General features: G+C 38.2%; 9 protein-coding genes across 12 annotated transcripts; 4 read left to right on the plus strand and 5 right to left on the minus strand.

Moving 5' to 3' along the window:
• Positions 1–390: 390 nt before the first annotated feature.
• On the plus strand, positions 391–3,262 carry LOC125192352 (antigenic heat-stable protein). The gene is made up of 3 exons (XM_048089894.2): positions 391–534; positions 1,968–2,083; positions 2,546–3,262. Exons 1-3 carry the CDS (start codon positions 430–432, stop codon positions 2,865–2,867), a joined length of 543 nt encoding a protein of 180 aa, XP_047945851.1. The 5' UTR covers positions 391–429; the 3' UTR covers positions 2,868–3,262.
• Positions 3,263–4,478: 1,216 nt separating this feature from the next.
• On the plus strand, positions 4,479–5,679 carry LOC125192882 (bZIP transcription factor 44-like). Its single transcript, XM_048090553.2, has one exon. It carries the CDS (start codon positions 5,070–5,072, stop codon positions 5,508–5,510), a length of 441 nt encoding a protein of 146 aa, XP_047946510.2. The 5' UTR covers positions 4,479–5,069; the 3' UTR covers positions 5,511–5,679.
• Positions 5,680–7,831: 2,152 nt separating this feature from the next.
• LOC125193846 (DELLA protein RGL1-like) lies at positions 7,832–10,056 on the minus strand. Its single transcript, XM_048091767.2, has 2 exons — positions 9,961–10,056; positions 7,832–9,852 (listed from the first exon to the last, which is right to left on the minus strand). The coding sequence occupies exons 1-2, from the start codon at positions 10,021–10,023 to the stop codon at positions 8,311–8,313; spliced, it is 1,605 nt and encodes a 534-aa protein (XP_047947724.1). The 5' UTR covers positions 10,024–10,056; the 3' UTR covers positions 7,832–8,310.
• A 763-nt stretch (positions 10,057–10,819) lies between these two features.
• Positions 10,820–12,487, minus strand: LOC125194528 (DELLA protein RGL1-like). The gene is made up of 2 exons (XM_048092791.2): positions 12,431–12,487; positions 10,820–12,363 (listed from the first exon to the last, which is right to left on the minus strand). The coding sequence occupies exons 1-2, from the start codon at positions 12,485–12,487 to the stop codon at positions 10,888–10,890; spliced, it is 1,533 nt and encodes a 510-aa protein (XP_047948748.1). The 3' UTR covers positions 10,820–10,887.
• A 1,131-nt stretch (positions 12,488–13,618) lies between these two features.
• On the minus strand, positions 13,619–15,797 carry LOC125194529 (scarecrow-like protein 18). Its single transcript, XM_048092792.2, has 3 exons — positions 15,750–15,797; positions 15,145–15,306; positions 13,619–15,034 (listed from the first exon to the last, which is right to left on the minus strand). Exons 1-3 carry the CDS (start codon positions 15,795–15,797, stop codon positions 13,619–13,621), a joined length of 1,626 nt encoding a protein of 541 aa, XP_047948749.2.
• A 407-nt stretch (positions 15,798–16,204) lies between these two features.
• Positions 16,205–17,717, minus strand: LOC125194530 (DELLA protein GAI1-like). Its single transcript, XM_048092793.2, has one exon. It carries the CDS (start codon positions 17,715–17,717, stop codon positions 16,335–16,337), a length of 1,383 nt encoding a protein of 460 aa, XP_047948750.1. The 3' UTR covers positions 16,205–16,334.
• A 550-nt stretch (positions 17,718–18,267) lies between these two features.
• Positions 18,268–20,488, plus strand: LOC125192846 (peptide deformylase 1A, chloroplastic-like). Of its 2 annotated transcripts, XM_089070292.1 has the most exons (7): positions 18,268–18,468; positions 18,565–18,591; positions 18,829–19,065; positions 19,503–19,616; positions 19,734–19,823; positions 19,891–19,958; positions 20,076–20,488. In XM_089070292.1, the coding sequence occupies exons 1-7, from the start codon at positions 18,268–18,270 to the stop codon at positions 20,314–20,316; spliced, it is 978 nt and encodes a 325-aa protein (XP_088926418.1). In that variant the 3' UTR covers positions 20,317–20,488. The 2 variants fall into 2 exon arrangements, with proteins under 2 accessions (XP_088926418.1, XP_047946471.2); XM_048090514.2 differs by lacking the exon at positions 19,503–19,616.
• Positions 20,489–21,407: 919 nt separating this feature from the next.
• On the plus strand, positions 21,408–24,545 carry LOC125192845 (copper chaperone for superoxide dismutase, chloroplastic/cytosolic-like). Of its 3 annotated transcripts, none has more exons than XR_007171479.2 (7): positions 21,408–21,706; positions 21,823–21,849; positions 22,712–22,784; positions 22,892–23,026; positions 23,426–23,643; positions 23,745–24,193; positions 24,283–24,545. XR_007171479.2 is itself a non-coding variant. In XM_048090511.2 (7 exons), exons 1-6 carry the CDS (start codon positions 21,458–21,460, stop codon positions 24,006–24,008), a joined length of 966 nt encoding a protein of 321 aa, XP_047946468.1. In that variant the 5' UTR covers positions 21,408–21,457; the 3' UTR covers positions 24,009–24,020; positions 24,283–24,545. The 3 variants fall into 3 exon arrangements, 2 of the variants coding, with proteins under 2 accessions (XP_047946468.1, XP_047946467.1); XM_048090511.2 differs by having other exon boundaries at positions 23,745–24,020; XM_048090510.2 differs by lacking the exon at positions 24,283–24,545 and having other exon boundaries at positions 23,745–24,245.
• Positions 24,546–25,083: 538 nt separating this feature from the next.
• Positions 25,084–26,496, minus strand: LOC125194531 (SCARECROW-LIKE protein 7-like). Its single transcript, XM_048092795.1, has one exon. It carries the CDS (start codon positions 26,494–26,496, stop codon positions 25,084–25,086), a length of 1,413 nt encoding a protein of 470 aa, XP_047948752.1.
• Between the last annotated feature and the right edge of the window lie 698 nt (positions 26,497–27,194).

The raw sequence follows: 27,194 nt of genomic DNA on the forward strand, positions 1-27,194 counted from the left end.
AGAACATCACATAAATATAAAATTTTACAAAATCAAAATCAGATCACTCTCAAGGCTGCCAAACAAAGATATCATAAAGAATCGTACCATAGATAAATGTCGTTAGAGAAAATCGGGTAATTGAATGCGTACATCCGTACGTAAGAGAATTAACAAACACTACTACTATATTTGTTTTAGTAAATTAATTGCTACTTTAGCTAATAATTAAAATCAACTTTAATAATTAAAGAATTACTGACACCTAAATCTTATTGGACTTGCTGCCAACTGGATTCTACCCGGCCCATTTTACAACTGGATTCGACCCGGCCCGCACCAGTCAACGATTCACGAATCACGATCACAGCCCTATTTAATCTCCGAATTCAGCTGTGAGAGTTTCAGATAAATTGATAATTCCGAAATCCCCAAACAAGGCCTTACGAGATGGCATCGCCGGTGATAACGCCGGAGGACGTGCTGGAGACGCTCATGAACGATGGGACCATCGACGCGATCCGTTTGAAAATAATCAACCAGCTTAAAGCCAATGTGAGATTGTTTTTGCATGTTTGTACTTTGATTTTTGTGATTTTAAGGGATGAGGTTTTGTAATTGACGATTCTATTAGTTTATCCGTGCATTGACGAGCTCCATGACTGCTAAATTGGTAATTGTTTTGAATTTTTATTTGTTTTGGTGATCCTGCGTTCGCGCTTCTAAGAATTTTTTCAGGGAAGCTTTATCCATGAGCAGTTCGTATTTTTCAGTTAACCTCTTTTCAAAGTTTTGGGATTTGTGAAGTGTTTTTGGGAATTGTGTGAGCTCACATTTCGAGTAATGAATTTTTTTATTGCTGAATGGAGATATTTTCCCTCATTTAAGTTTTGGGAGTTGAGATGGAACTAGTGATGCATGGTTGTTAGTGTTATTGATAATACTGTATACAAAGGTAGTAGTTTACATCTTTTGGTGTTAAAATTGTGTGGATACTTCTTCTTCCATCACGGCATGTTCCCTTGAGAAGTGATGATGGGCAACTCTTCTTGTGATGTTGATGGTAAGGATTGCCGGCTGAACCCCCAACTGCTCTCATAAGCTAGCTCTGAGTGTGGATTTGCTCCCAACCTTATATCTAGAGACTCATCCATCGTGGGATGCAAGAATTAATAGGCATCACATCCTATCATACATCGTAAATGGTGATATGCGTATTATGTGAATAATGTCTATAATGTCGTGGGGTTTACTGCGGATTTATATGATTGTTAGGGAGCTTATGTTATGATAAAGGAGATGTATCTTAAGAAGCTTGTAATGTAAATTTAAGCTTGAATGAACTGTCTGTTGGCCGACTTATATGCATCTAGTTGTTCATCCCAAGACTTTGTACGTATCGCTTGGATGCATGTAACATATGGAGGATGACTGATATGCATGATTTTCTTTATCTGCTGCTTTTGTTCCCTTTCTTGTTTGCACTTAAGCTAGAGAATGAGGAGCTCCCGTGTCTTGTCAGTCATTCCACAAAAGACTCTTATTTTTCACTTTTTTATATTTTTCCTTCCTTTTGTGTCTTAAGTTGAAGAAACTAATCCATCTCTATCTCAACAGTTCATTAAGACTCCTTAAAAAGCCTCAACTGTGATATAACAACCCCCCTTCCCAATTCTTAGGAAGTTAATTTATCTATATCCAACAAGAAGATTTCTTCAGTTGCCTGACTCTAAAGTGGCATGAGCTTGTGACATGTGGTGGTTGTCAACATACTTAATGAACTGCTCAGATATCATTTGCAATTTTGCATATGGCACACCCTCCATTTTATAAGTGATATCTACTTATAAATCTTCTTGTTTCGGTTCTCGTGGATGTTTGGATTGGTTCTTTATTTCGTGGACATGGAGATTGTTTGATTATTTCACTGTAGTATGAATCGGCAATCCATAAAATCAAAAATAGTCATTGTCCTGGATTTCTTGCAGGAAGAGCTAAAGAGCAACACAATAAAAATGGTGGAGCAGAGTAAGGTTCTCAACACTGCTGGTGCTGAAAAACAGACAAAGCGAGAATTGTTTGATTCACTACGACAAGAGCTTGAGTAAGTTACTAGTACCCTCCTGGAGTGCTTTTAAGCCATAATAAATTCTGTTCTGAGCATGCTGATTTTAGTGTCCATAGTGTGTTGCCTTGGCATTCTGAGATAGTTATTTTTCCTCATATGACTTACGATGATCGTAGATTTAGAGCAATCAGTCTAAGGCAAATGAAATTTAAATTGCTTGTTTAAGAGAAACTATCTTTCGTCCTTTTCATTGGGTTTTATCTCTAGAAGGCTTGCATGTAGCTAGCTACTTCCTGCCATTCAAAACATTGAAGTTTTGCATTGTCAATGGATTTTCAGCTTGCACTATCCAGATTCAGCATGATGCTTTATTATGACAAAGCATATGCAAACTGGTATGTCCCGTAGTTTGTTTCTCGGGAACCAGAACATGTAGTTTGTTTCTTTGGAATCAGAACACAATATGTAAGAGTTAATGTTGTTGGCAACTATATGCAGGGCTCCTGTACTTGAGAAGGCTTCTAGATCAGTTTGGGACTTGATCTTAGATCAAAATGGCTTGGGGAAGGAGATTAATGACACTGTCGAGAGAGTCTTCTGTCAACTGAGCGGTTGTGAACCTCCATTGTTTCCTATGTCTAGCTCTGAAGCGCAGCCAACGAAAGACAAAGAGGTTAGTCCTTCTTCATCATCCAAGAAAAGAAGTTTTAATGACATGAGCACAGAAGAAGCAAATGGCATTGCACAAGAGTTGGGAAATGGCTCAGCCATTCCTGAGAATGTTACAAATACAAAAGGACCATCACCTAGTTCCAAATAATAGAAATGACTTCACGGCATGGATCTGGCTTAAGTTTGTGTTGTCGAGAGCCCGAATCAGAATTGGTCCCTCCAATTCTAATGCATGTCTTGGCATTGGAGATTGGACTATTGGACTTGCTCCTTCCATGATCTCTGTGGAAAGAAACTGGAGCAGACGCGTAAAGTAAGTACTGTCGTTTTGAGTCCTCCTTGATAGATTATCCTTACAATATTTGGATCTCCTTTGGATGTTGTGTTATGTAGACATTGTAGTTTATAAATCTTGTATTAGTGATCCTAATATTTCGTCAAATCTTTGTTTTTCCATCTAGTTTAGTAGTAGTAAATGAATGACTTGTAACATTGGATAGTCCAAAAAAGTCCTAAAGAAAAGTTTTGATTCCAGGAGCCAAACATGCTATTATTAGCCGTTTTCTTATTTTAAGGTTGTATATGTCCAGCTGTATGTACTTGACTGGCTAGTTCAAAAATCTTCAATCTGGATAAAGAGAGGGAATAAATAGGGTAAGCCCACCACTGTGAAAAGCTTTATTTGTTTATCTATACTTGATTTTTAAAAAATAAATTAGTGCACCATGGTTGTGAAGCTTTTCACAAAAGTTATTGAGATCTGTCACTTTACAATTTTCATCTTTGTTTACTCTCTAGTATAATCATTGCTTTTTAAAAAAATAATAATAATTCTACATAGTAGGCCTACCTGTCATTCTTGAGATAGCCAAATTGTTGTTTTCTTGATCTCCAAAAACCTTACCCAATTGGAGACGTAACTTATAACCAAATCAATATTAGTTTGACAAATGATTATCAAGATGGCTATGACAATAATTCATCAATTAAAATTCTCTTATCTACTTAATGATTTTAATATTACAATAATACAATAATACAACAACTAAATCCTCTTATCTTCTTATTAGTTTATATTGCAATAATGCAAATACCAAACAAGTTGAAAGAATTGGTTGGAATTAGCTAGAGTTTCGTCACTCAACTAAAATAATTTGGTTCACTAATCAAACTATAAGCTTTCGCTAACAAGATATAGCCACTTTATCAAATCTTTTGCTATTTGATTTAATTCTACATTTATTAACTAGCTTGAGCTCAGCGATAGATCCTTACAAGTTTTCTATTCAATTTGCAGCATTTAATTAACGATGAATTATTAGGATTGGTTATATATAATTTTGTTCACATTCAGTTTTTGTAGTAATACACATGTTAACTGAAATTCATTTATAATAATAATGAATAGTCCTTATTTTGAGTGCAGTCTTTTATTTTATGGATATTGCATCTATGATGGAAATACAATGTGAAATAAAGATGAAAAATACAAGAAAAGCAGAAATATCATAAGATTGTTCTAGACATCAAATATGTGGCTACTCGGTTTTCTTTCTTGAAAATATTAATCAACAATATATACATCACAACCTGTGGCAGACTTTTCAATATCAAGAACTAGATAGAGATAAAATTTTGGCTCTCCAAACTTTTTCTTCAATTTATAAAACCTTATCCACATCACAAATTAAAGTCCATTCAATTTAATACTTCTAGTACAATGCACACACACACACATACACAAAGATATTAATATATACATATATTTGTGTGCTATCGTTATCCATATGGGGATTAGTCCACCATTTCTTACCAATTGTATATGCCCTTAGCTTGGAAGATTCAAAATTCTTGTATTTCAATCAACCTTTCTCATTATATAAACCCCATTCCTCAACCCTTATCAGTTATCACCCTCCATTATTCCTCAGCATTCACACTTTTCTTAATCCAAAAAAACCCACAAATCTTATTACATCATTCAATTTATACCATATTCGTAAATCATAGTACTTCATAGACATGATTTCCATGCAAAACTCCATTGTTTTCATGCAAAAATCTTCTCTTTTTCTGCTATGAGTGGTGTCATCTCAGCATTCTTGTCTAGAATTAGACTTCTCCAATCATTTTCAGTAGTTTTCTTATACTGGTTTTACGTTTTTTCATAAGCAAAATCTAATTAATCCCACCATCATTCCCTTAAAAAAAACCAAGAAAATCTAGTCCACTCTTGCATCACAACAAGTCCAAAAATCCCAATAATTTTTTAAATTTTTTTCAAGAAAATCTAGTCCCACCTTGCATCACAACAAGTCCAAAAATCCCAGAAAAAAATTGAAAAAAAGCAATGTCAGCCATAAACATAATCTCGAGCTCATCGGAAGAGGACGAGAAGAAGAGGAAGAGGAAGATCTCGAACCGGGAATCAGCGAGGCGGTCGAGGATGAAGAGGGAGCAGCACATGAAGGATTTGAACGACCAGATCTTGTATTTCGGGTCCAAGAGCGGCGAGCTGACGCGGAAGATCGAGGAGATAGGGCGGCGCTACGCGGCGGCGGAGGCCGAGAACAGGGCCTTGAGGCTGCATGGGGAGGAGCTGAAGAAGAGGCTGCAGTTTTTGGAGGAAATTGTGGATACTTACAATAGAAATTCTTGCATTGATTTGGAAGAAGAAGATGAGGATGGTGATTGTTTTGTGAGGGATGTTTTGAAAGATTTTGATGTTGAAAGGCCATGGCTGCACCCGGCTTTTCAGTCTCCGGCTGTTGATGGGATTTACCAGTTCTGATGGGGGAGGAAACACACAGATGTACGTGTGGGTGTGTGTGTGTTTTGGTGGGGAGAATGTGGATTTATCCATGGATGATGATGACTTGTAAAATATTAATGTAGAATGTGGCTTTTGCAATTGTTGTAATTTTCTTGTTTTTTCTGATATACAACACTTCATTTCGTTATGTTTTTTATTTTTCAGATTATATATTGTGCCATTTGATTTGGCATGATTCATTTTAACAATCACTTTCCATTACATTAATTAGTCATATATATTTACATTAATTTACTTGCATTAAATTTTTTTTAAAAAAATAGAAATATTAAGTCAAAGTTAAGTAGTTCGGGTTAGATTGTTATCGGATCAACTCAATTCAGTATGATCTAACTTGAATATGACATGTTAAGGAATCTCTCAATTTGAACACGAATTCAAACCCGAATGACCCACACATGACACAAATATGTTAACAATAGATACAATTTAGATTGACACGACACGATAACGACACAAACCTAATATTACACGTTAAAATCATATCATAATTGCGCAAAGAATAAAATTATAGTAATATGGAGTATTTCTTATTGGGTAACCCGAACGTAACCTGTTCTAATCTAAAGATTCCTAACCCAACCCAAAATTATCGGCTTCCTAATGAATCGACGCGATAAGTATTTATATTCAGTAAAGCTTAATCCAAACTTATTAATAGTACATGTTTATATCAGATTTTTCGTACCGTTGTTCTAGTTTCAATTATACTACAACACAACATAAGATATTTTCTATTCTAGTTCGATGTGCATTTTGTATACATAATTTATTATGCAGTAGCTATTGCATCTTGTAACTAATTCATTATCTTGTTTTTGAATCGACAGGAATGACATCATGAAATGATAAATCTATTGCATCTTTGAAAATATAAATAATTTTGGTAAAGCATACTGGTTGAATCTACAAAGGTAACAATTACCTATACCTATATTAATTTCGGTAAAGCAGAGTTGAAATCAGCTTATTAAAAATAAATTTTATCATAAATAGTATATAGAATCATTTTAGTAGAAAAATCAAAATGGAAAACTATAACTATTTTTATAGGGCGAGAGGCTGTATGATGTTTCTATGCGTGAAAGAGTATGACTACTTAATTACTTATATTTAATTAACTTATGTTATAGTATTCGTCATATGAGCATATGGTTTAGTATCGTGTTTATCATGTCTCAATAGTAAAATTAAATTAATTAGTTGCTAGTCGTGATTTCAAACACTATTGCCATATTAAATTAGCTTTGTTCTACATGTGGTTGGTATGGTAGGTTTAAGAAATTAGTTTCAAAAACTTAAATCCTTTTCATTTTGGACTGCACAATTCAATACGCATTTTCAATTCTCCACATAATCAGGAAACATTGTATTGTCAAAATTCATATTTCTCCAAATGTCTTAGAATTCCTCGAAAATGAAATGAAAAGCGACATGTATTTGATTCTAGCCGATCATACTTATTCACCAAATTAGCAATTTTTAGAAGCAAGCGCCAACAGCAACGTGGACTACTGGATGACTGCTCAATAATTTTGGCCTAATTTGGTAGTAGTACTATAAAACTCTCTTCCCAAAATTAATAATTTAAGTATTGTATCTAGGGTTATAGTTATTTAAATCCCAATATTTGGTCAATTTCAAGTAGATCACGTAACTTTTGAAAATAGAATATTAAATTATAAATTTTCAAATTTTTTTCTCAATTGTCTAATCCATGTACAAAAACGTAGTATTTTGATGATGTTCGAAACAATGTTTTTACGTTAGAATATAGTATAAGAAAAGAAATCAGAATATAAAGAAAAAAAGTTAAAGTTATAATAGTAATTGATTAGTTTTAATTCCTGAAATTTTAAAAAAACGTTATTCACGTGGAAGGGAGAAATAAAAAGAAACTCATATCACATTATATAATTAAAGGAACGAGTTAGAGGTTGCCCATTACATAACTGTCTTCTTAATCAGTATAATGAAGTTTGAAATGATCAACAGAAAAAATAAATAATTTCAGAACGTTTTTTTAAATGCTGATACAAAATTAAAAATTATTCGATATCGGAAAAAGAATCCCCAACCAAATGCATGACCTGGTGAAACTTGAGTGGATGCATACATTTATTAGGAAATGGGATGAAGACAATTTCTATTATATCAAGAATAGAGTGGAAGATATTAATGCTCATCTAACTTTTTTGTACATGTTGTTAGCAATCAAGAACAATCATGCTTGATTAACCTGATATTTAGTTGGAAATAGAAAAATCAAATCCTATATATTTCAGCTAAGTATTTCTTTCATTGTACATGTCCCTTCAAAAGGGATAACTCATTTGTGTAAAGTAATTAAGCAATACAAAACAAAGAACAAGAATGAACCCCAAGGGGTTCAGGTGGAGCTGCCACACCGAGGGACGACAAGTCGACAACTCCAAAAGTCAAATCTAATTGAATTTTCAGGCCCAGACCCTTATGGGCTGGTGATGGGGTCATTCGATCTCCAGACTCCACCCACCCTATCTGGATTCGCCATTGCTTTTGCTTACATAGTTACATACATGGGATAAGGGTGTTGGATATAAATGGAATTGAAAAATGCATGCAAATTTGTCTACCTATTGTGTTTCCAATCATCCAATGTCACATTTGCTAGTAATATCATAAAAACTGTATTTCTGATTAACTGCATAAGCTGGAAGTGTGGAATGGAGATTAATTGAGTCTTGAAACCAACTTTCTTAGACTCCATGCTCTTGCTTTACCTGAACTTCCACACAGACAATGAACATATTGGTGTCTCCTTCCAGCTAACAACGAGGGAATCTCCATTGAATCCAATTGTGCAACAATCTCCACACTCAAATCTATCAAGAATCATTTTTGCATGATCCAGAGCCACTTTGCTAAGCTCCATTTCCACCATCCCAAACCTTCCAAGAAAGGCCCTCCACACCTCTATCCCCACAATCCGGTGCCCCCTCTCGTGCCCCTCAGCCACCACAGTGTTCCTCACAACTGGGCTGAGGATATTCGCCTCAATAAACGACCTCTCCGCACCACCATTCCTCAACAAATCCCCCAAACTGTCGAAATAAGCACCACAGAAGAGAAGAGACTCAACAAAACGGTCCACAAAGGCCGGGGAGTTCACATTCCCTTCGGCCTCAGTGATGACCATCACATTAGGATTGATCCTCTTGATGATCCTCATCAAGACATCGAGCTCCCTTGGCCTCGAGACGAGCTTCTCCAAAGCATGGGCGCTGTGGACTATAACTGCCTCGTCATCATCAAGATCGAAGACGCATATTTGATGATTGAAAACATCCTCTAAAGTTAACACATTGAAGGAGAAATCCACATTCAAGGAAGTGGCTATAGCTCTAAGCCTCACACCGGCCTCCTCAATCACGGTGCTCGCCTCAATCGCTATTGCAGTTACCTTGAAATGTACGGTGCAAGCTCTGGCTGCAGCCAGAGCTTGCATCAGGACGGTCTGGTGGACCCCACAACGGAGCTCAAGATCAACAACGTGCACCTTTCTATAACCGGATATGCATTCCACCATTGATTGAACGGCAGCAAACTGTGTGATCTGAGAGAAAGGCAGCTTCTCGAAGAAGGCAGCTGTGGCAGAGCTCGGGGCAGTGAGATCTCGTGGAGTTTCCATTTTATTCGTGCACTTCCCTTGTCCTCGTTCGATCTTTTCAAAGAGGGCTTGAGTGAAATAGTACACCAATCTTTGTGTTTTGTTCATTTGCTTAAAACTCTGCCTGTGGCACTCTTCAAGAAGTTTGCTTACAGAATCAAACTGATAATTATCCACTTTCTCAGCAGATGAAAGGAGGTCCTGCACGAGACGAACATCCGCAGCATTCTCTCTGGAGAGGTCTAGAAATACATCTGCATATGGATGGTTGATAGCATAAAGTTCACTTGAACATGCCATCTTGGACTGGATGAAGTTGGCTGCAGCGAGCTTGATCACATGATTGATCGACATTTCTGAGGGAGGCGGCGCCTTCACTTCAGCCTCGTTGCTCAGTCTAATCCTACTTCTGCAGCCCCTCAAAATCTCCATAGATGCAGAGGGAAATGCATAGGACTTCTCCTCCTCATTTGCTTCAACAAGTGGTGAGTTTTGAGAGTTGAAACCTGACAATTTTGCCATCTCCTCATCACAAAACTGAAATGGTGAAGAAACAATGTTTAGATATAAATCATCCAAAGCGGAAACTTGAGTTTGCTCCCCGTTTGCGTACTGCACCAGGCTTCGATCAGCATCGCCTTCTTCGTATGCCTGAAATTCAAAACAACATGAAATTGTTTTAACCGAATTCCTTGAAAACCATCTACAATCAAAGAAATTGTTCATCATTTTGCAAAAAAAAAATAGACTTTTTGTTACCTCAAAGGAATCAAATTCATCTTCTGTGGACATTTGAAATGGAGGGTGCACTGGTTTCTTCATCAAGTTCAAGCCTTTGGAAGACTAGAACAATAGGAATCAACATATATCAACATTTGTTTGTTAACACAATAATTATTTATTCAGCCGGTCTCTGATGTCACAGATTTGATTACAAAAATATCAGACAAGCAAATCAAGCCAAAAAGGTTATATTTTTATTATGAATTTTACAAATTCAATCAATGACAAGAGAAAACAATGAGCTTATATAAGCCAATAAACTATAGTACAAAAAGTTCAGCCAAAATTATTCTGAGCACAGCCATTATACTATGCAGCTAGACAATGGGAAAAAAAAGAAATTTATTATTTGAATTATTAAAATATTTTAGTAAAACAATAGGACTGGACAAAACACATCTGAATTTCCCAAGCAAACAGATTATCCTTGTTTACTGCAAACTCCTAGGTAAGAGATATAGTAGTAGTTAACAACATATAATTATGTTTGATGAAGTTAAGAGAAAAACATCAAGATATGTACAATGTGGGATGTCTATTTTTGTTTTCTTTAATGAAAAAAGCTTAAATGAAACTGGCAAAGATCATACATTTCCAAAAAGTAGTTTCTCAGAAGCTAAAGAGATCACAAATTTTGGAACATCCATTCAGACAGTGAGCACTTTTATGAAATAGATGCAAATGAACAATGCATACAATAGTTTATTGAGGAATAGAAAAATACCAACAAATGAAAAATATACCACAAAATAAATCTCTGTGTTTTTCTCTAATGAAAAAAGCTCAAGTTAAAATTTAATCAAGACCTTTTGATAAGGGCCATCACCATCTTGAAACAGTTAACCAAAACTGGCAAAAATCATACATTTAAAAAAGCAGTTTCCAGAAAAATAAAAGCCTATTTCATATTTCTTGGAACTTCCATGCAGATAGTGAGCACATTGGTGTGTCTTTCCAGTTTACAACGAGGCACTTCCCGTTCATAGAGTGCGTGCCGGAATCCCCACAGTCGAACCTCTCAAGCACCAGATTCGCGTGGCTGATGGATAATGTGCTGAGCTCTGTCTCCACCATTCCAAACCTCTCAAAAAACTTTCTCCACACATTTATCCCCACAATCCGGAACTTCCTCTCCTTTCCCTCGGCTGCCACAATGTTCCTTATGGCAGGCCCAAAGAATCCTATCTCAAGACATGACCTCTCGCCCTCGCTATCCAAACAATCCTCCAAATACTCAAAGTTAGCCCCATAGAAGAAGAGGGCCTCAACGAAACGGGTCACAAAAATCGGAGAGTTCACATTTGCTTCAGCTTCAATCATGATCATCAAACTAGGATTGATGCTTCTGATGAACTTCATCAAGGCCTCCAGCCGGTTTGGATCAGTGATCATATGCCTTAAGGCGAATGATGCATGGACTACGACAGTTTCTTCCGGATCGAGATCCAAGGCGTTTTCTTGATGATTTAGAACATACTCTAAGCTGACCACATGGAAGGAGAAGTACAGATTCAAGGATTCAGCCAAGAATTTTAGTCGAAAACCAGCCTCTTCTATTGAATGATCTGAGCTTGCTGCTACAACAGTTATTCTAACACGTTCAATCGGATGATCCGACCTTTCTGCTAGATTTTGTATCAAGATCATCATTTGTGTACCACAACAGATATTTAGATCAACAATATTCACCTTTCTGGATCTTGAGACGTGGTCCGCCACTGAATGAATGCCGGTGAACTGAATGACCTGATTGAGAGGCAGTTTCTGGTAAACTGCAGCTATATCAGAGATTTTGGCTATGGAGGAGTCATGTGGCGAGCTATGCAACACATGTTTGAATCTCCCAGTTTTCCGCTCAATCCTTTCACAAAGAGCTTGGTTAAAATGATACACCAATCTTTGTATAACATTCATTTGGTTTAACCTCAGCTTGCTATGCACTTCAAGAAGATTGCCTGCACAATCATACTGCTCACTGCAGACTTTCTCCGCGCACTTCAGCAGACTCAGCACGAGCTGAACATCTCTAGCGTCGTCTGCAGAGAGGCCGGAGAGGGTGCTCGCAAATGTATGGCTAATTTTGGAATGGACGAAGGACGCTGCAGCCAACTCAATTATGTGATTAGCTGACAATTGAGACGAAGATTGAGGCTGTCTCCGTGTCTTATTTTCGATGCCAACGCTCCTTCTGCAGCACCTCGGAACCTCAAAGGATGCAGATGGAAGTGTAGGTTGAGAATCTTGAGGTTTGATCTCAGAAAGTATTTTCATAGTTTCTAGACAATCTTGAAATGGTGGAGAAACCATCTCTAGATAAAGATAATCGAGAGAGACGACATTAGCTTGAACTTGCAGCTCTTCATCAACGGTATCGTATCTCTGTAAGAAGCCAAGATCAGAACAATACATGACAACTTCATAATGAAAGTTTTGCATATTATTGTACCTGTTTCTGATTTTCACTTTCGGCGTCCTTGGCAGAGGCATTGCTAGAGCTAGACATGCTCCCTTGCTTCACGGATTACTCTCTCTGCACGATGTTGTTATTTATAACGAGTCTCCAACGGTTCCGTTGAGCTGCTTAAAGATTGATGTAAGTTGGAAAATTTGCGGCAGTGGCCTTGTTAAAGAAACGACAACAAAATGGTTTGTTGTCTTGTGTATAATTTCAGTCATCCTATTCTCTAGTCATTATAAGATGATGGTTCAGGCACTAATGGTTCATTCCTTTTGGTGACACTTACAATGAAAAGTTGAAAGCATCTACTTGTTGTTTTTATCATAGACAACGATGTGTTTGCATTATAAGTAGCTGTTTTTTTGTTTCTTACAAATAATGTAAAGGGACTGGACACAACCTCACATGAGACATTTGATGTTACCTAGGAAAGAAGATGCAAAATAACAATGCAACAGAATATGCACAAATGGAAAGCAAACAAATTTATGATGAGTGCAAAGCACATACTTTCTATTCCGAGACGTGATTGTAAGCTTAAAGAGAAGCCAAGTGTAGATTGTTGTCAGTGTTGAAGGCAGCGTATGTCCAATAAGACGACTCCAACAAGATAGTAGTCTCCGTTTTAAATCTTATTTCAACTATGTCTGAACATAAGAGATGGAGACCTTTTGTCGAATCTCCTGCCACAGGGTCTAATTCTAAAGATAGACCGCAAGAACTCTCGCTCTGCAGTTTTAGCAACTATATGTGTCTAAACAAGATCAACTTCAGAAACTCAGATAAACGAGCATCCACAATTAATGTTAAGGCAACCATTTGCGCTCCCAAGCAAGTAAGGGAGTCAAGGAAAGCGTTTGAGACATGTTAAACAGGTTGATCCATAGAAACTAAAGCATCTCCAAACAGAAGCAAGAAACGGATTGAGTTTAGAAATGGAAGAGAATGCAGCACTTTGGAGATGATTCACACATGATTTGTGTAAAAGTAAAATTTTTTCAAGACTTTTATTGATTGCAATCGAATAACCTCTAAACACATGTATAAATAGAATGAAAATACACCATTGCATTCATGAGGCCATGTAACAAAATTTTGAGATAGCTACATATGCAAAGCTGCATGATTCAGTGCAAAGTAAAGAGATTTGTTTCTGGAGAAACTGGATAATGTATTTCAGAGCTTTTCCTCACCTTTGTCATTGCTGAACTTCCAAGCAGACACAAACCGAATTGGGATCCCGTTCCAGCCAATAATCATACTTTTCCCGTTCATTTTGAGCATGCAGGAACTCCAGCTAGGACTTCCTTTCACCATCAATCTTGCCTGATGCAAAGATGGCTGGCTGAGCTCCGTCTCCACTAGACCAAACTCTGCAAAGTATTCCCTCCACACATCAATCTTATAACATCGCTTAAAACCACCATCTTCATCTTCGCGCAGAACGCCATTGCAGATCACCTCCTGAAAGTAGATCTTCTCCACTATCTTTCTGTACTGGTTCTCCCGTCCCAGGCAGGCTTCTAGGCTGTCAACCAAGGCACACATGAGGAGGAGCGCCTCCTTGAACCGAGGAGCAAATTCCACTGCATTGATATCTGTCTCCACATCAACAATTATCAAAATGAGAGGGTTGAGATCCTTGATCCCTCTTAGTAAAGGTCCAATACCCTTGGGGTGATCTGATAATCGTGTGAGACAGAACTCCATGAAAACGGCCACTGTTTCACCAGCTTCCAACTGCAGACGATCCTTCTCAAACTCCCAGGTCTCCAGATGCAGAATCGTCAACACGAAAGGCAAGTTCATAGACTCTGCAAAAGATGACAGCAAATTGCCTGTTTCTTCAACTCTATGTCTAGCTGAGCATACGGCACTGATCTTGAGCTGCTTCACGCCTCGTCTGGCTAGAGCATCCATCACTAGTATCCAGTACGACCCAAACTTTGGCCCGAAATCAATGAAATGAATTCTCTCAGCTGCTGCAACAGAGTCAAGAATGGTCTGAACCCCAGTGAAATTTGAGATCTGGCTGGAGGGGAGTTTCTGTTCAATTTCGACAGCATTAACTTTGAGATCCATCACTGCTTGTTCGATATCCACATGCTCGACCGCTCTCTCAAGATCGATCCTTCCTCTCTCCTCATAAATCCTTTCCCTTAGATATTTACCAGAGAGTGTGAGAACTGTCTCAATAGGGTGACCTTCAAGAGACCCAGAGAGGGCTAGCCCAAGCAGCTCTTCGGCCTCATCATAGTGTCGTTTATCGAGCTTTTCAGAAGCATCGAGCAACCATAAGACACGCTTCAAATGCTCAGCATAATCAGATTCCACAAGTTTGTAAACATCACCTCTTTTTTCATGAGTGGACTGAGATAGTACTATTCTCATGATGGTTACAGCAGAAAGAAGCTGAGATTTCGAACTCAAGCTGTTTCTTTCTTCTAATTGGATATGATTCAAATGCTTCAGTTTATTCCCGTACCTGTTTAGGAGCGTAAATGGTTCGCGTGGAACATCACTGTTGGCCTCAATGTCGTTAAGAGGAAGCTCCATGTTGACTTCTTGAGGCATGTTATTTGCCAGAGCTGCCTGCAGAGTGAGAGTCATTGTGGAGATATAAGAGTATTTGAAACAAAGCAAAGCGGCAGGGGATTCTGTTTACACGAACAAGAAGACACACTCTTTGTCACTCTTATTACCATCCACCTGTTTCTTGATGCAAACGGTTCAATGAAAAGAACAACCTTTTCTCCACAGCTCTTCTTAAATTTCTTGGGACATAAAACAGATACAAAGAAAGCATATCCACTAGCATTACGAGAATCAAACATAACTTGATGTTTCTTGATGAGAATCGCCCCCTCTTGCAACACAAAGGAACAAAGAAGTGCGTGACAATAACATCTACTTTTAAGAACATGAGTGATTTTTTTAAACTCTCCTAATGGTAAAAATTAGATTCCTAACTGAGACCTCTTTTGGTGTTAGCAGCAGTAAAAGATGAACTCAATATATAGTCAGTGCAAGAATGCAAGAAATGTTTAAATAGAGTTGGCGAATTCAGCTATATTTCCATTAACTTTGAAATCAACAACAACTATAAAATTCCAAAACATGGGAAATTCACTGCCCTATACTATAACATTAAATTTTTTTTGACCAAGTCTTGAGTACTGGGAAATACTCCACCCTTCAAAAAATCATTCAATTTAGCTTTACTGAAAATGAATGTCTTTATAAGTAATAAATTCGAATTTATCTAGAAGTAGTTGTGGGGAAAAAATGGCATTTTTGAGGTCAGTACCGCTGTAGCAGTAGCAGCCGCAGTGGCAATTCCAGCCGCCTTCGCCATCTCTTCAGTCGCATCGTCTCCTTCGTCTTCTGTTTCTGTCGAAACGGATCCGGAACAATCGACGCTGGTGGTGATTTCATTTTACTTTTTCTTAGCCCAAGTTAACATGGCTGACTAGGATAGAAGCCAACTTCAGAAACTCAGATAAATGAGCTTCCACAATGAATGTTAAGGCAACCATTTGCGCTCCAAAGCAAGTACGGGAGTCAAGGAAAGAGTTTGAGACGCATTAAACAGGTTGATCCATAGAAACTAAAGCATCTCCAAACGAAGCAAGAAACAGATTGAGTTTAAAATGGAAGAGAATGCTGCACTTTGGAGATGCTTCACACATGATTTGTGTAAAAATTAAATTCTTTCATGACTTTTGTTGATTGGAATAGAACAACCTCTTAAACACATGTATAAATAGAATGAAAATACACCACTGTATTCATGAGGCCATGTAACAAAATTTTGAGATGGCTACATATGCAAAACTGCATGATTTAGTGCAAAATAAAGAGATTTGTTTTTGGAGAAACTTGATAATATATTTCAGAGCTTTTCCACACATTCGTCATTGCTGAACTTCCAAGCAGACACAAAACGAATTGGGATCCCGTTCCAGCCAATAATCATACTTTTCCCGTTCATTTTGAGCGTGCAGGAACTCCAGCTAGGACTTCCTTTCACCATCAATCTTGCCTGATGCATAGATGGCTGGCTGAGCTCCGTCTCCACTAGACCGAACCCTGAAATGTATTCCCTCCACAAATCAATCTTAAAACATCGCTTAAAACCACCATCTTCATCGTCTTCACGCAGAACGCCATTGCAGATCACCTCCTGAAAGTAGATCTTCTCCACTATCTTTCTGTACTGGTTCTCCCGTCCCAGGCAGGCCTCTAGGCTGTCAACCAAGGCACACGTGGGGAGGAGCGCCTCCTTGAACCGAGGAGCAAAATCCACTGCATTGATATCTGTCTCCATATCAACGACTATCAAAACGAGAGGGTTGAGATCCTTGATCCTTCTTAGTAAACCTCCAATACCCTTGGGGTGATCTGATAGTGATATGAGATAGAACTCCATGAAAACGGCCACTGTTTCACCAGCTTCCAACTGCAGACGATCCTTCTCAGACTCCCACGTCTCCAGATGCAGAATCGTCAACACGAAAGGCAAGTTCATAGACTCTGCAAAAGATGACAGCAAATTGCCTGTTTCTTCAACACTATCTCTAGCTGAACATACAGCACTGATCTTGAGCTGCTTCACGCCTCGTCTGGCTAGAGCATCCATCACTAGTATCCAATACGACCCAAACTTTGGCCCGAAATCAATGAAATGAATTCTCTCAGCTGCTGCAACAGAGTCAAGAATGGTCTGGACCCCAGTAAAATTTGAGATCTGGCTGGAGGGGAGTTTCTGTTCAATTTCGACAGCATTAACTTTGAGATCCATCACTGCTTGTTCGATATCCACATGCTCGACCGCTCTCTCAAGATCGATCCTTCCTCTCTCCACATAAATCCTTTCCCTTAGATATTTACCAGAGAGTGTGAGAACTGTTTCAATAGGGTGGCCTTCAAGAGAGCCCGAGAGGGCTAGCCCAAGCAGCTCTTCGGCCTCATCATAGTGTCGTTTGGCGAGCTTTTCAGAAGCACCGAGCAGCCATAAGACGCGCTTCAAATGCTCAGCATAATCAGATTCCACAAGTTTGTAAACATCACCTTTTTTTTCATTAGAGGACTGAGATATTACTATTCTCATGATGGTTACAGCAGAAAGAAGCTGAGATTTCGAACTCAAGCTGTTTCTTTCTTCTGATTGGATACGATTCAAACGCTTCAGTTTATTCCCGTACCTGTTTAGGAGCGCAAATGGTTCGCGTGGAACATCACCGGTGGCCTCAATGTCATGAAGAGGAAGCTCCATGTTGACTTCTTGAGGAATGTTATTTGCCAGAGCTGCCTGCAGAGTGAGAGTCGTTGTCGAGATATAAGAGTATTTGAAACAAAGCAAGGCGGCAGGGGATTCTGTTTACACAAACAAGAAGATAGACTCTTTGTCACTCTTATTACCATCCACCTGTTTCTTGATACAAACGGTTCAATCTAAAAAATAACCTTTTCTGTACAGCTCTTCTTAAATATCTTGAAAAGATAGGCATAAACAGATACAAAGATAGCATATACATAACTGATGTTGCTTGATGAGAATCACACCCTCTTGCAACAGAAAGAAACAAGGAATGAACATGGTAGTTGGCTTGCATGAGTGATTTTTTTGAACTCTTCTAATGGAAAAAAACTCAATAGTACAAGAATACAAGAAATGTTTAAATAGAGTGGGAAAATCAACAACAATCATAATCATATGTGCTACCTAGAGTTTTAAAATATCTTGGAAATTTTACCAAAATCCCTAAACATGGGGAATTCACTACCCTTGGAAAAATAATTCAATTTAACTTTACTAAAAATGGATGGTGTTTATAAGTAATAAATTAGAATTAAGTAGAAGTAGTTGTGGGGAAAAAATGGCATTTTTGAGGTCAGTAGTCGGCGCTAGAACGGCCGCTGCAGCAGTCGCAGTCGCAATTCCAGCCGCCTTTGCCGTCTCTTCAGTCGCATCGTCTCCTTCGTCTTCTGTTTCTGTCGAAATGGATCCGGAACAATCGACGCAGGTGATGATTTCATTCTCACTATTGAATTCTGATAGGGAAAGTTTTTTTTTTTTTTTAATCGTCTGAATTGTTTTTTTGGGGCGTGTTTTCTAGCAGAACGGCGCCGTATTGCCAGAATTACTGGTGAGTTTTTCTTTATTGTCTCTGTTTCTGAATCTTGATTGATGATTAATTTGGGATTCTGTCCTTTCAGTTTAGATCAATTATTATTATGATTTGGTTCTTTGTTTAGGAATAGAATGGTGAGAATCTTAGAAAGTAATGCTGCTGTTCAGTTAACCAATTACTCTTAGGTAGTTTCTTTCTGCAATGTAACAATGATTTTTTTACTGTCTATTCTGACCCGACCCGGAGCTCCAGTCGGAGCTCCAGTCGGCAGCCCGAGCCGGATGGTACCAGGGCATGCGCGAGAAGAAGGATGTGCTGCCGGAGATAGTGAAAGCCGGCGACCCAGTCCTCCACGAACCGGCTCAGGAGGTTCGACCCGAGGAAATCGGGTCGGATCGGATCCAGAAGATTATAGATGCGATGGTGAAGGTGATGAGAGCGGCGCCTGGGGTTGGCCTCGCTGCTCCACAAATTGGCATCCCTTTGAAGGTTAGTATATGAATTAATTCAATCACCTCTTTTATGTTTGATGTAGTGATGATTTTGATTTTTAGTAAAATGCTCATTTATGATTTGATTGGAATTGTTAAGCTAGGTAGTCACTATGGAATTATAGGTTTTGAAAAGGTTACTTCGATTGAATTGGAGCAGAAATTAGGTAGGTTTTATAATTTTGAACTGTTATAGTTTATCAATTACATTCACTTTTATTCTAAGTCTCTCATATTGTAGAAGAAATACTATGAAAAATCATGGCTCATTTGGTAAAACCAAGATATAAAAATTATGTTGCTGGTTTGATAGATATTGAAAACAAAGATAGAATCAGTGAGGTGTTTTGTAGCCTTGATTGTTTCGTTGATTCAGCCTTATAATTACGTTTTTGTCCTTTCCGGACACTCGCCCTGTCCACCTGCCACACGTAGGCCCCTGCCGTCCAACATACAAATAAGGCCGAGATTGATAAGCATTGGAGGAACAATGAACTAGAGACGGTTGAGAACGTTCGAGTCATATCAGTCACTTGTATCGATAACAATGTCTGGTCCAGATTAATAAACTAGTATTGGACTAATCTTTCCTACCAAAGACGCCGTAATTGTGTTTGCATTTGCTGAATTGGTTGAGTTGAAAGTCCTTTTTTTGTCTGCAAACAGATAATTGTTCTGGAAGATACAATAGAGTACATTAGTTATACGACAAAGGAAGAGATCATGGCGCAAAACAGACAACCTTTTGATCTTTTGGTATGTAAATATCAAATCGAGCATCTGATATGATTATGAGACTCAATTTTAAGCTCTTTTAGTGCAGGTTGTGATCAACCCAAAGTTGAAAAAGAAGGGCAACCAAAGTGCTTTCTTCTTCGAAGGGTGTTTGAGGTAAGACCAAGGGAACATTGAATTAGTTATCTTTGTTATAAAGTCCACACCACATATTACTTGAAACATGCTAAAGTCATAGCTCCGTTTCTCGTCTTGCTCAAATGTGATATGCAGCGTTAATGGGTTCGGAGCGATAGTGGAACGACACTCGGAGGTCGAGGTTACAGGTTTTGACCGATTTGGCCAAGCAATCAGAGTTGATGCTTCGGGGTGGCAAGCAAGGATTTTTCAACACGAATGCGATCATCTTGATGGAACACTATACGTCGACAAGATGGTACCAAGAACATTCCGAACGGCAGAAAATTTGGATTTGCCACTCGCTGCTGGTTGCCCTAAATTGGGTGCTCGCTAAGCATTTGCTTCAAGAAACTCACCAGAATTCTACTGGAAATTGTTTTTTTACCTTCTTTTTGTCGCATTCAGTAATGATGAATGCTGAAGAGTGAACTAAGCACAATTTGATTGAGACAATTCATTAGTGATATTTCTTAAAAAATGTGTATGTGAAATAAGCTTTTGATCAATCTCATATCTTCAGTTAATGTGGAGCTTTTCCATTTTTAGTGGTCTCGTTTCTATGATGGTATTGATAGAAAGAAAAGTGACAATTAAATTACCACAAGTTTGTAAACATCACCTCTTTTTTCATGTGTGGACTGAGATAATACTATTCCAGCCATATTCATGATGGTTACAGCAGAAAGAAGATGAGATTCGCTTACTCATCAAGAAAGGAACAAAGAAAGAACATGGTATAGAAGTTGGCATGCATGACATCAACATCAACTTTTTTTAACATGAGTGACTTTTTTCAACTCTTCTAATGGTAAAAATTAGATTCGCTAACCGTTGAGTGTGTTATATTGCTAACTCGCCTATAAATTGCTAACTACAACTAAATATGACGGACATTAGATTATTAAATCAAGGCACAAGATCATCCATCCATGTATATCAATACAATATAAATAAAATATCAATCAGAATATTAATGTCATAATTCACCGCAATTAGTTATAACCAACTTTCAAGAAACATCCACAAACTTTAAATGATTATAACTATCTTAATTTAAATTTTAAATTTTCGTATAATTCAAGTAGCAAATTAATGTGAATGTTGTTATTCTAATATGTCAACATAATACATATAAAATATTAATAAAAAAACAAATATAAGTACATATAAAATGTCAATACAAAATGTGCTGACATTTTCAATGAATCTTTTTTATATTTTCAACATACTATAATGATTTTTTCATCCAAAACTCCTATTTGATAATATTTTTATTTAATTAATAAAAACAAAAATTATACGTGACAAATTTTAAACCACTAAATTTGTGAGAGTGAGTTAGCAATAGATCTTCCAAATTTTACCGAAATGGAAATTCAATTTTACATAAACTTAACTAAGTAGTACTAACAAATTCGAATTATCTAGAAGTAGTAGCTGCGATCCACAAATTTTTGGCAGTTGTGGGGAAAAAAATGGCATTTTTGCGGTCAGTAGTCGCCGCAAGAACGACCGCTGTAGCAGCCGCAGTCGCAATTCCAGCCGCCTTCGCCATCTCTTCAGTCGCATCGTCGTCTCCTTCGTCTTCCACTTCTTTCAAAAGGCTATCCGAAACCCCATCTTTCGGCTCGCTCTCGCTCAGAGCCGAAAAATCGGGGCTTTTGAAAGCTGTAGCGAACTCGTCTCCCGTTTCTGTCGAAATGGATCCCGAAAAATCGACGCAGGTGATGATTTCATTTTACCTTTTCTCACTATTAAATTGTGATATGGAAATTTATTTTTATTTTGATCGTCTGAATTGTTTTTTTTTTGGGGGGGGGGGGGGGGGGGGGGGGCGCAGAACGGCGCCAGATTGCCAGAATTACTGGTGAGTTTTTCTTTATTGTCTCTGTTTCTAAATGATGATTAATTTGTTGGTGTTGCCATGAGGTTTAATTGAACCATGCATTTGTTGTTTTAGTGAGAAAGTTCTAGGCACTTATCTTGAGGGCCACATGTTAATTTTAGATGTTAACATTTTTAGATTTTGTGAAAAAAAAAATGCAGGTTTAAGTAGATAGTACTATTATTAAAACTTAAATGCTGGAATAAATCAACTCCAATAGAAAAGACACAGACTTCCAACTCCAATAGAAAAGACACAGGCTTCTTCATTAGCCTAGTTCTCTTACATACCTCTTAGTTGTTTGTAGGTCTAAATGATCTTCCAAGTGGCTTTCATAGACTGCAATTCATTAGTGAAACAGTCCATTCCTGTGGTTTTTGCGCCTGGTTCATATTTTTAAAAAAAGTCCTTGGCTAAAGATTAATTGATTTCTTTAATAAAAGGATAACATGCAATAAAGATTTATGAAGTCAATCAAGTAGTCTTATCCCGTGCAGTTGGGTTTAGTAAGCAAACAAATAGATAATGAAATCCCATGATTGTTGCTTTGTATGTCAATATCTGTTTTATTCTGTTGTGTCATAAACATTTCTTTTTTCCTTGCATGGTTAAAGACTCATCATTTTGCATTTGCTTATCATTGGTTACTTTCATTACTGTATCTTCTTTTGGGAATTGGGATTCTGCCCTTTCAGTTTACATCAGTTATCATTATGATTTGGTTCTTCGTGAATTTCCAGTGACTAGTTTAGGAATAGAAATTATGTTCGATCAACTTTTCTGGCCACTATTGGCATTTTGACCATGTATTGCAATATCTCTCACTGTTAGCATGTCTGGACAGACTGAATTTATGGTGGATATGAAATGTGAGGGCTGTGTTAATTCAGTCAAGAATAAGTTGGAGACTGTTGATGGTGAGGATCTTAGAAAGTAATGCTTCTGTTCTGTTATAACCAGTTACTCTTAGGTAGTTCCATTCTACAATTTAACAATGATTTTTTGCTCATTGCTCAACTTTTAGGTGTTAAAAAAGTGGATGTGGACTTAACCAATCAAGTTGTAAGGGTTCTTGGAATTTCACCTGTGAGGATTTTGACTGAAGCCTTGGACCAGACTGGACGGAAGGCCAGATTAATTGGACAAGGTCTACCTGATGGTAAGCTTTAAAGTTTAGCCTTTATCCTCTCTCTCTCTCTCTTGGATGTCTCAGTCTTTAATAACATTCATGCTTCACCCCTCTGGATTGCTGATTCAGCTGGATGTTCTCCATTTTAATCACTTCTTTTTTAATAGTCATGACTTCCAAAATGTAAAGGTGTTAAAGAAAAAAGCTAGTAGTGGATACATTCAGCTTAATTAATAGCATATCCTGAGAATCAAGGTTAGATTCTTTGATGTAAATGATAATTTTCTAACAGAATTTACTGGAAACTCTCTGAATATTATTTGACTTGAAGCAGTTTCACTAATTGTGTCTCTTGAAATTACGATACTAATACTTTTCTGAGTTGGAAAAGATTGTTTAAACATCAATGAACCTTGTAAACTTGTGCAGATTTTCTAGTATCGGCTGCTGTTGCTGAATTTAAAGGGCCATCTATATACGGTGTTGTCCGCTTAGCCCAAGTTAACATGGAACTGACTAGGATAGAAGCCAACTTCAGCGGTTTGCCCCCTGGAAAGCACGGTTGGTCGATCAATCAATTTGGTGATCTCACAAAGGGTGCTACAAGCACTGGTAATATCTTTAATCCCTTGAAGGATGAAAACGAGGTTGGTATCATATCCCTTGTCAAACCCAACAAAAGCTATATCTCGTTCTGCAAGTTCTTTGGGTTTCATGGTCTTTATTTAACCCAAAGTTGCTATTTCAGCCACTGGGTGACCTGGGAACATTAGAAGTTGATGAAAAAGGCGAGGCGTTCTACTCTGGCGCAAAGGAGAAGCTAAGAGTGGTGGACATCATTGGACGATCCATAGCGGTGTATAGAAGTGAAGATAAATCAGATGAGGGTATTGCAGCTGCGGTCGTTGCTAGGAGCGCAGGAGTTGGTGAGAACTACAAAAAGCTTTGCACTTGTGATGGCACAACCATCTGGGAAGCAACCGATGCAGATTTTGTTAGCAGCAAAATTTAAGCTCAGTATAGTGTATGTAGTATGTTTCAACATGTTATCAACAATATAGATTTTTTGAACATATTTGAGCTAAATTCACATGTAAAAGGGTGTTTGCATCTATATATGCAAAATCCTACATAACAATAAGATAGTGAATATGGATCAGTCTCTATGGAATAAAACATCACATGCTCCAAGCAAATGTAATGACATTGTTACACAAACACAATGAAAATCTTGCATACAATTTACTTAGCCTGTTTCTGATTTTCTCTTTTGGCTTTCTGTGCAGAGGCATTGCTAGAGCTAGACATGCTCCCTTGCTTTGCAGATTTCTCTCTCTGCATGACATTGTTATTGTATAACGTGTCTGCAACAAGTCCGTTGAGCTGCTGAAAGATTGATGTAAGTCGGAAAAAAGACAGCGACCTTGTTAAACAAACGAGAACAAAATGGTTTGTTGTCTTGTGTATACTTTCAGACATTCTATTCTCTAGCCATTCGGGCACTAAAGGTTCATTCTTTTTGGGGCATTACAACGAAAATTTGGAAACATCTACTTGTTTTTATGATAGATAACGATGTGCTTGCATTAGCAATAGCTGTTTTTTGTTTCTTAGGAATGTGAAGGGAATAAATATAACCTCATATGAGACATTTGATGTTACCTAGGAAAGACCAATTTTAAACTATGTCTGAACATAAGAGATGTAGTTTTAAGGATCTAGGATTTAAACATGTCCAATCAACATGTGTCTAAACAAGACGCACAAGAAACTCAGTTAAACGAACTTCAACATAGAGCCCATCATCGGGTTAATTAAGGCAAAGAATGAATATTAAGGCAAGTACAAAAGTCAAGGAAAGCATTTGAGATGCGCTAAACAGGTTGATCCATGGACACTGAAGCATCCCGAAACAGAATCAGGGAACAGGCTGAGTTCAGGAATGGGAGAGAATAGTTCACACATGTTTGTGTTAAAAATTATTTTTTCATGACCTTTCTTGATTGAAATAGAATAACAATATACCAATGTATTTATGGGGCATATAACAAGTTTTGGAGATAGCTACGTATGCAAAACTGCATGATTTAGTGCAAAATAAAGAGATCTATTGCTGGAGAAACAGGATAATGGAACTTCCAGGCAGAAACGAACTGAATTGGGATCCCGTTCCATCCAATAATCATACTTTTGCCGTTCATTTTTAGCGTGCAGCAACTCCAGCTAGGACTTCCTTTCACCATCAATCTTGCCTGATGCATAGACGGCTGGCTGAGCTCCATCTCCACTAGACCGAACTCTGCAAAGTATTTTCTCCACAAATCAATCTTAAAACATCGCTTAAAACCACCATCTTCACTCAGAATGCCATTGCAGATCACCTCCTGAAAGTGGACCTTCTCCACTATCTTTCTGTAGTGGTTCCCCCGTCCCAGGCAGGCCTCTAGGCTGTCAAATAAGGCACACGTGAGGAGGAGCGCCTCCTTGAACCGATGAGCAAAATCCAGAGCATTGATATCTGCCTCCACATCGATAACTATCAATATGAGAGGGTTGAGATCCTTGATCCCTCTTAGTAAAGCTCCAATACCATTGGGCTGATCTGATAATGGCATGAGACAGAACTTCATGAAAACGGCCACTGTTTCACCGGCTTCCAACTGCAGATGATCCTTCTTAAACTCCCAGGTGTCCAGATGAAGAATCTTGAACACAAAAGGCAAGTTCATGGACTCTGCAAAAGATGTTAGCAAATTGCCAGTTTCTTCAACACTATCTGTAGCTGAGAATACTGCACTGATCTTGAGCTGCTTCACGCCTTGTCTAGCTAGAGCATCCATCACTAGTATCCAATACGACCCAAACTTTGGCCCGAAATCAATGAAATGAATTCTCTCAGCTGCTGCAACAGAGTCAAGAATGGTCTGAACCCCAGTGAAATTTGAGATTTGGCTGTAGGGGAGTTTCTGTTCACATTCAACGACGCCAACTTTGAGATCCATCACTGCTTGTTCGATATCCACATGCTCAACCTTTCTCTCAAGATCTATCCTTCCTCTCTCCACTTCAATCTTTTCCTGTAGATATTTACCATAAAATGTGAGAACTGTTTCAATAGGGTGACCTTCAAGAGAGCCCGAGAGGGCTAGCACAAGCAGCTCTTCGGCCTCATCATACTGTCGTTTTGTGAGCTTCTCAGAAGCATCAAGCAGCCATACGACGCGCTTCAAATAATCAGCATAATCTGATCCAAAAGCTTCCACAAGGTTGGATACATCACCTCTTTTTTCATGTATGGACTGAGATAGTACTTTTTCAGCCATATTCATGATGGTCATAGCAGAAAGAAGCTGAGATTTTGAGCTATTTTCCCCCCCTTTGGAACTCAAGCGCTTCAGTTTGTTTCCATACCTGTTTAGGAGTGCAAATGGTCCGCGTGGAACATCACTGTTGACCTCAATGTCAGGAAGAGGAAGCTCGTTGTTGACTTCTTCTTCCATGTCTTTGCCTGAGCTGCAGAGTGAGAGTCATTGTTGAGGTATAAGAGTATTTGAAACAAAGCAAGGCGGCAGAGGATTCTTTTTACACGAACAAGAAACCGGACTCTTTTACCATCCACTTGCTGTTTCTTGAACCAAACGGTTCAATGAAGAAACGAACCTTTTCTCCACAGCTCTTCTTGAATTTCTTGAAAGGTAGGTACATAAACAGATGCAAAGATAGCATCACAGTCAACACTATATGCTCATTTCCATTGTCGAACCCTTGAAGATAGGTACACAAACAGATACAATGGGTGCTACAAGCACTGGTAAAATCTGTAATCCCTTGAAGGATGAAAACGAAGTTGGTATCGTTTCCGTTGTCGAACCCACCAAATGACATATTAATGTGATTGTTTTTTTTAAATGAAATCGAACCCTTCTTTGGGTTTCACGGTCTTTATATAACCCGAAAATATGCTTTTTTAGCCACTGGGTGACCTAGGAACACTAAAAGTTGATGAAAAAGGCGAGTTGTTCTATTCTGGCGCGAAGGAGAAGCTAAGAGTGGTGGACATCATTGGACGATCCATAGCGGTGTGTATGGAAGTGAAGGTAAATAAGATGAGGGTATTGCAGCTGCAGTGGTTGCTAGAAGCGCAAGAGTTGGTGAGAAACTACAAAAAGCTCTGCACATGTGATGACCATTTGGGAAG

This window comes from Salvia hispanica, chromosome 4 (assembly GCF_029641045.1).
Source record: "Salvia hispanica isolate PSC_SH4W2 chromosome 4, Shi_PSC_v1, whole genome shotgun sequence".
Lineage (NCBI taxonomy): Eukaryota > Viridiplantae > Streptophyta > Magnoliopsida > Lamiales > Lamiaceae > Salvia > Salvia hispanica.

Bases quoted from the DNA above. Each gene is read 5' to 3' on its own strand.
- LOC125192352 (XM_048089894.2), top strand. From the start codon at position 430: ATGGCATCGCCGGTGATAACGCCGGAGGACGTGCTGGAGACGCTCATG. The intron at 535-1,967 runs GTGAGATTGTTT...GATTTCTTGCAG, and splicing joins TCAACCAGCTTAAAGCCAAT to GAAGAGCTAAAGAGCAACAC. The intron at 2,084-2,545 runs GTAAGTTACTAG...AACTATATGCAG, and splicing joins TCACTACGACAAGAGCTTGA to GGCTCCTGTACTTGAGAAGG.
- LOC125192882 (XM_048090553.2), top strand. From the start codon at position 5,070: ATGTCAGCCATAAACATAATCTCGAGCTCATCGGAAGAGGACGAGAAG.
- LOC125193846 (XM_048091767.2), bottom strand. From the start codon at position 10,023: ATGAAGAAACCAGTGCACCCTCCATTTCAAATGTCCACAGAAGATGAA. The intron at 9,853-9,960 runs GTAACAAAAAGT...TTTGAATTTCAG, and splicing joins ATGAATTTGATTCCTTTGAG to GCATACGAAGAAGGCGATGC.
- LOC125194528 (XM_048092791.2), bottom strand. From the start codon at position 12,487: ATGTCTAGCTCTAGCAATGCCTCTGCCAAGGACGCCGAAAGTGAAAAT. The intron at 12,364-12,430 runs GTACAATAATAT...GGCTTCTTACAG, and splicing joins AAAGTGAAAATCAGAAACAG to AGATACGATACCGTTGATGA.
- LOC125194529 (XM_048092792.2), bottom strand. From the start codon at position 15,797: ATGGCGAAGGCGGCTGGAATTGCCACTGCGGCTGCTACTGCTACAGCG. The intron at 15,307-15,749 runs GTACTGACCTCA...GTGTTGCAAGAG, and splicing joins CGGCTGCTACTGCTACAGCG to GGGGCGATTCTCATCAAGAA. The intron at 15,035-15,144 runs GTAATAAGAGTG...CTCACTCTGCAG, and splicing joins CATCAAGAAACAGGTGGATG to GCAGCTCTGGCAAATAACAT.
- LOC125194530 (XM_048092793.2), bottom strand. From the start codon at position 17,717: ATGGAGCTTCCTCTTCATGACATTGAGGCCACCGGTGATGTTCCACGC.
- LOC125192846 (XM_089070292.1), top strand. From the start codon at position 18,268: ATGGTGTTTATAAGTAATAAATTAGAATTAAGTAGAAGTAGTTGTGGG. The intron at 18,592-18,828 runs GTGAGTTTTTCT...CCGGAGCTCCAG, and splicing joins CCGTATTGCCAGAATTACTG to TCGGAGCTCCAGTCGGCAGC. The intron at 19,066-19,502 runs GTTAGTATATGA...TGCCACACGTAG, and splicing joins AAATTGGCATCCCTTTGAAG to GCCCCTGCCGTCCAACATAC.
- LOC125192845 (XM_048090511.2), top strand. From the start codon at position 21,458: ATGGCATTTTTGCGGTCAGTAGTCGCCGCAAGAACGACCGCTGTAGCA. The intron at 21,850-22,711 runs GTGAGTTTTTCT...ATGTCTGGACAG, and splicing joins CCAGATTGCCAGAATTACTG to ACTGAATTTATGGTGGATAT. The intron at 23,644-23,744 runs GTTGGTATCATA...TTGCTATTTCAG, and splicing joins CCTTGAAGGATGAAAACGAG to CCACTGGGTGACCTGGGAAC.
- LOC125194531 (XM_048092795.1), bottom strand. From the start codon at position 26,496: ATGGAAGAAGAAGTCAACAACGAGCTTCCTCTTCCTGACATTGAGGTC.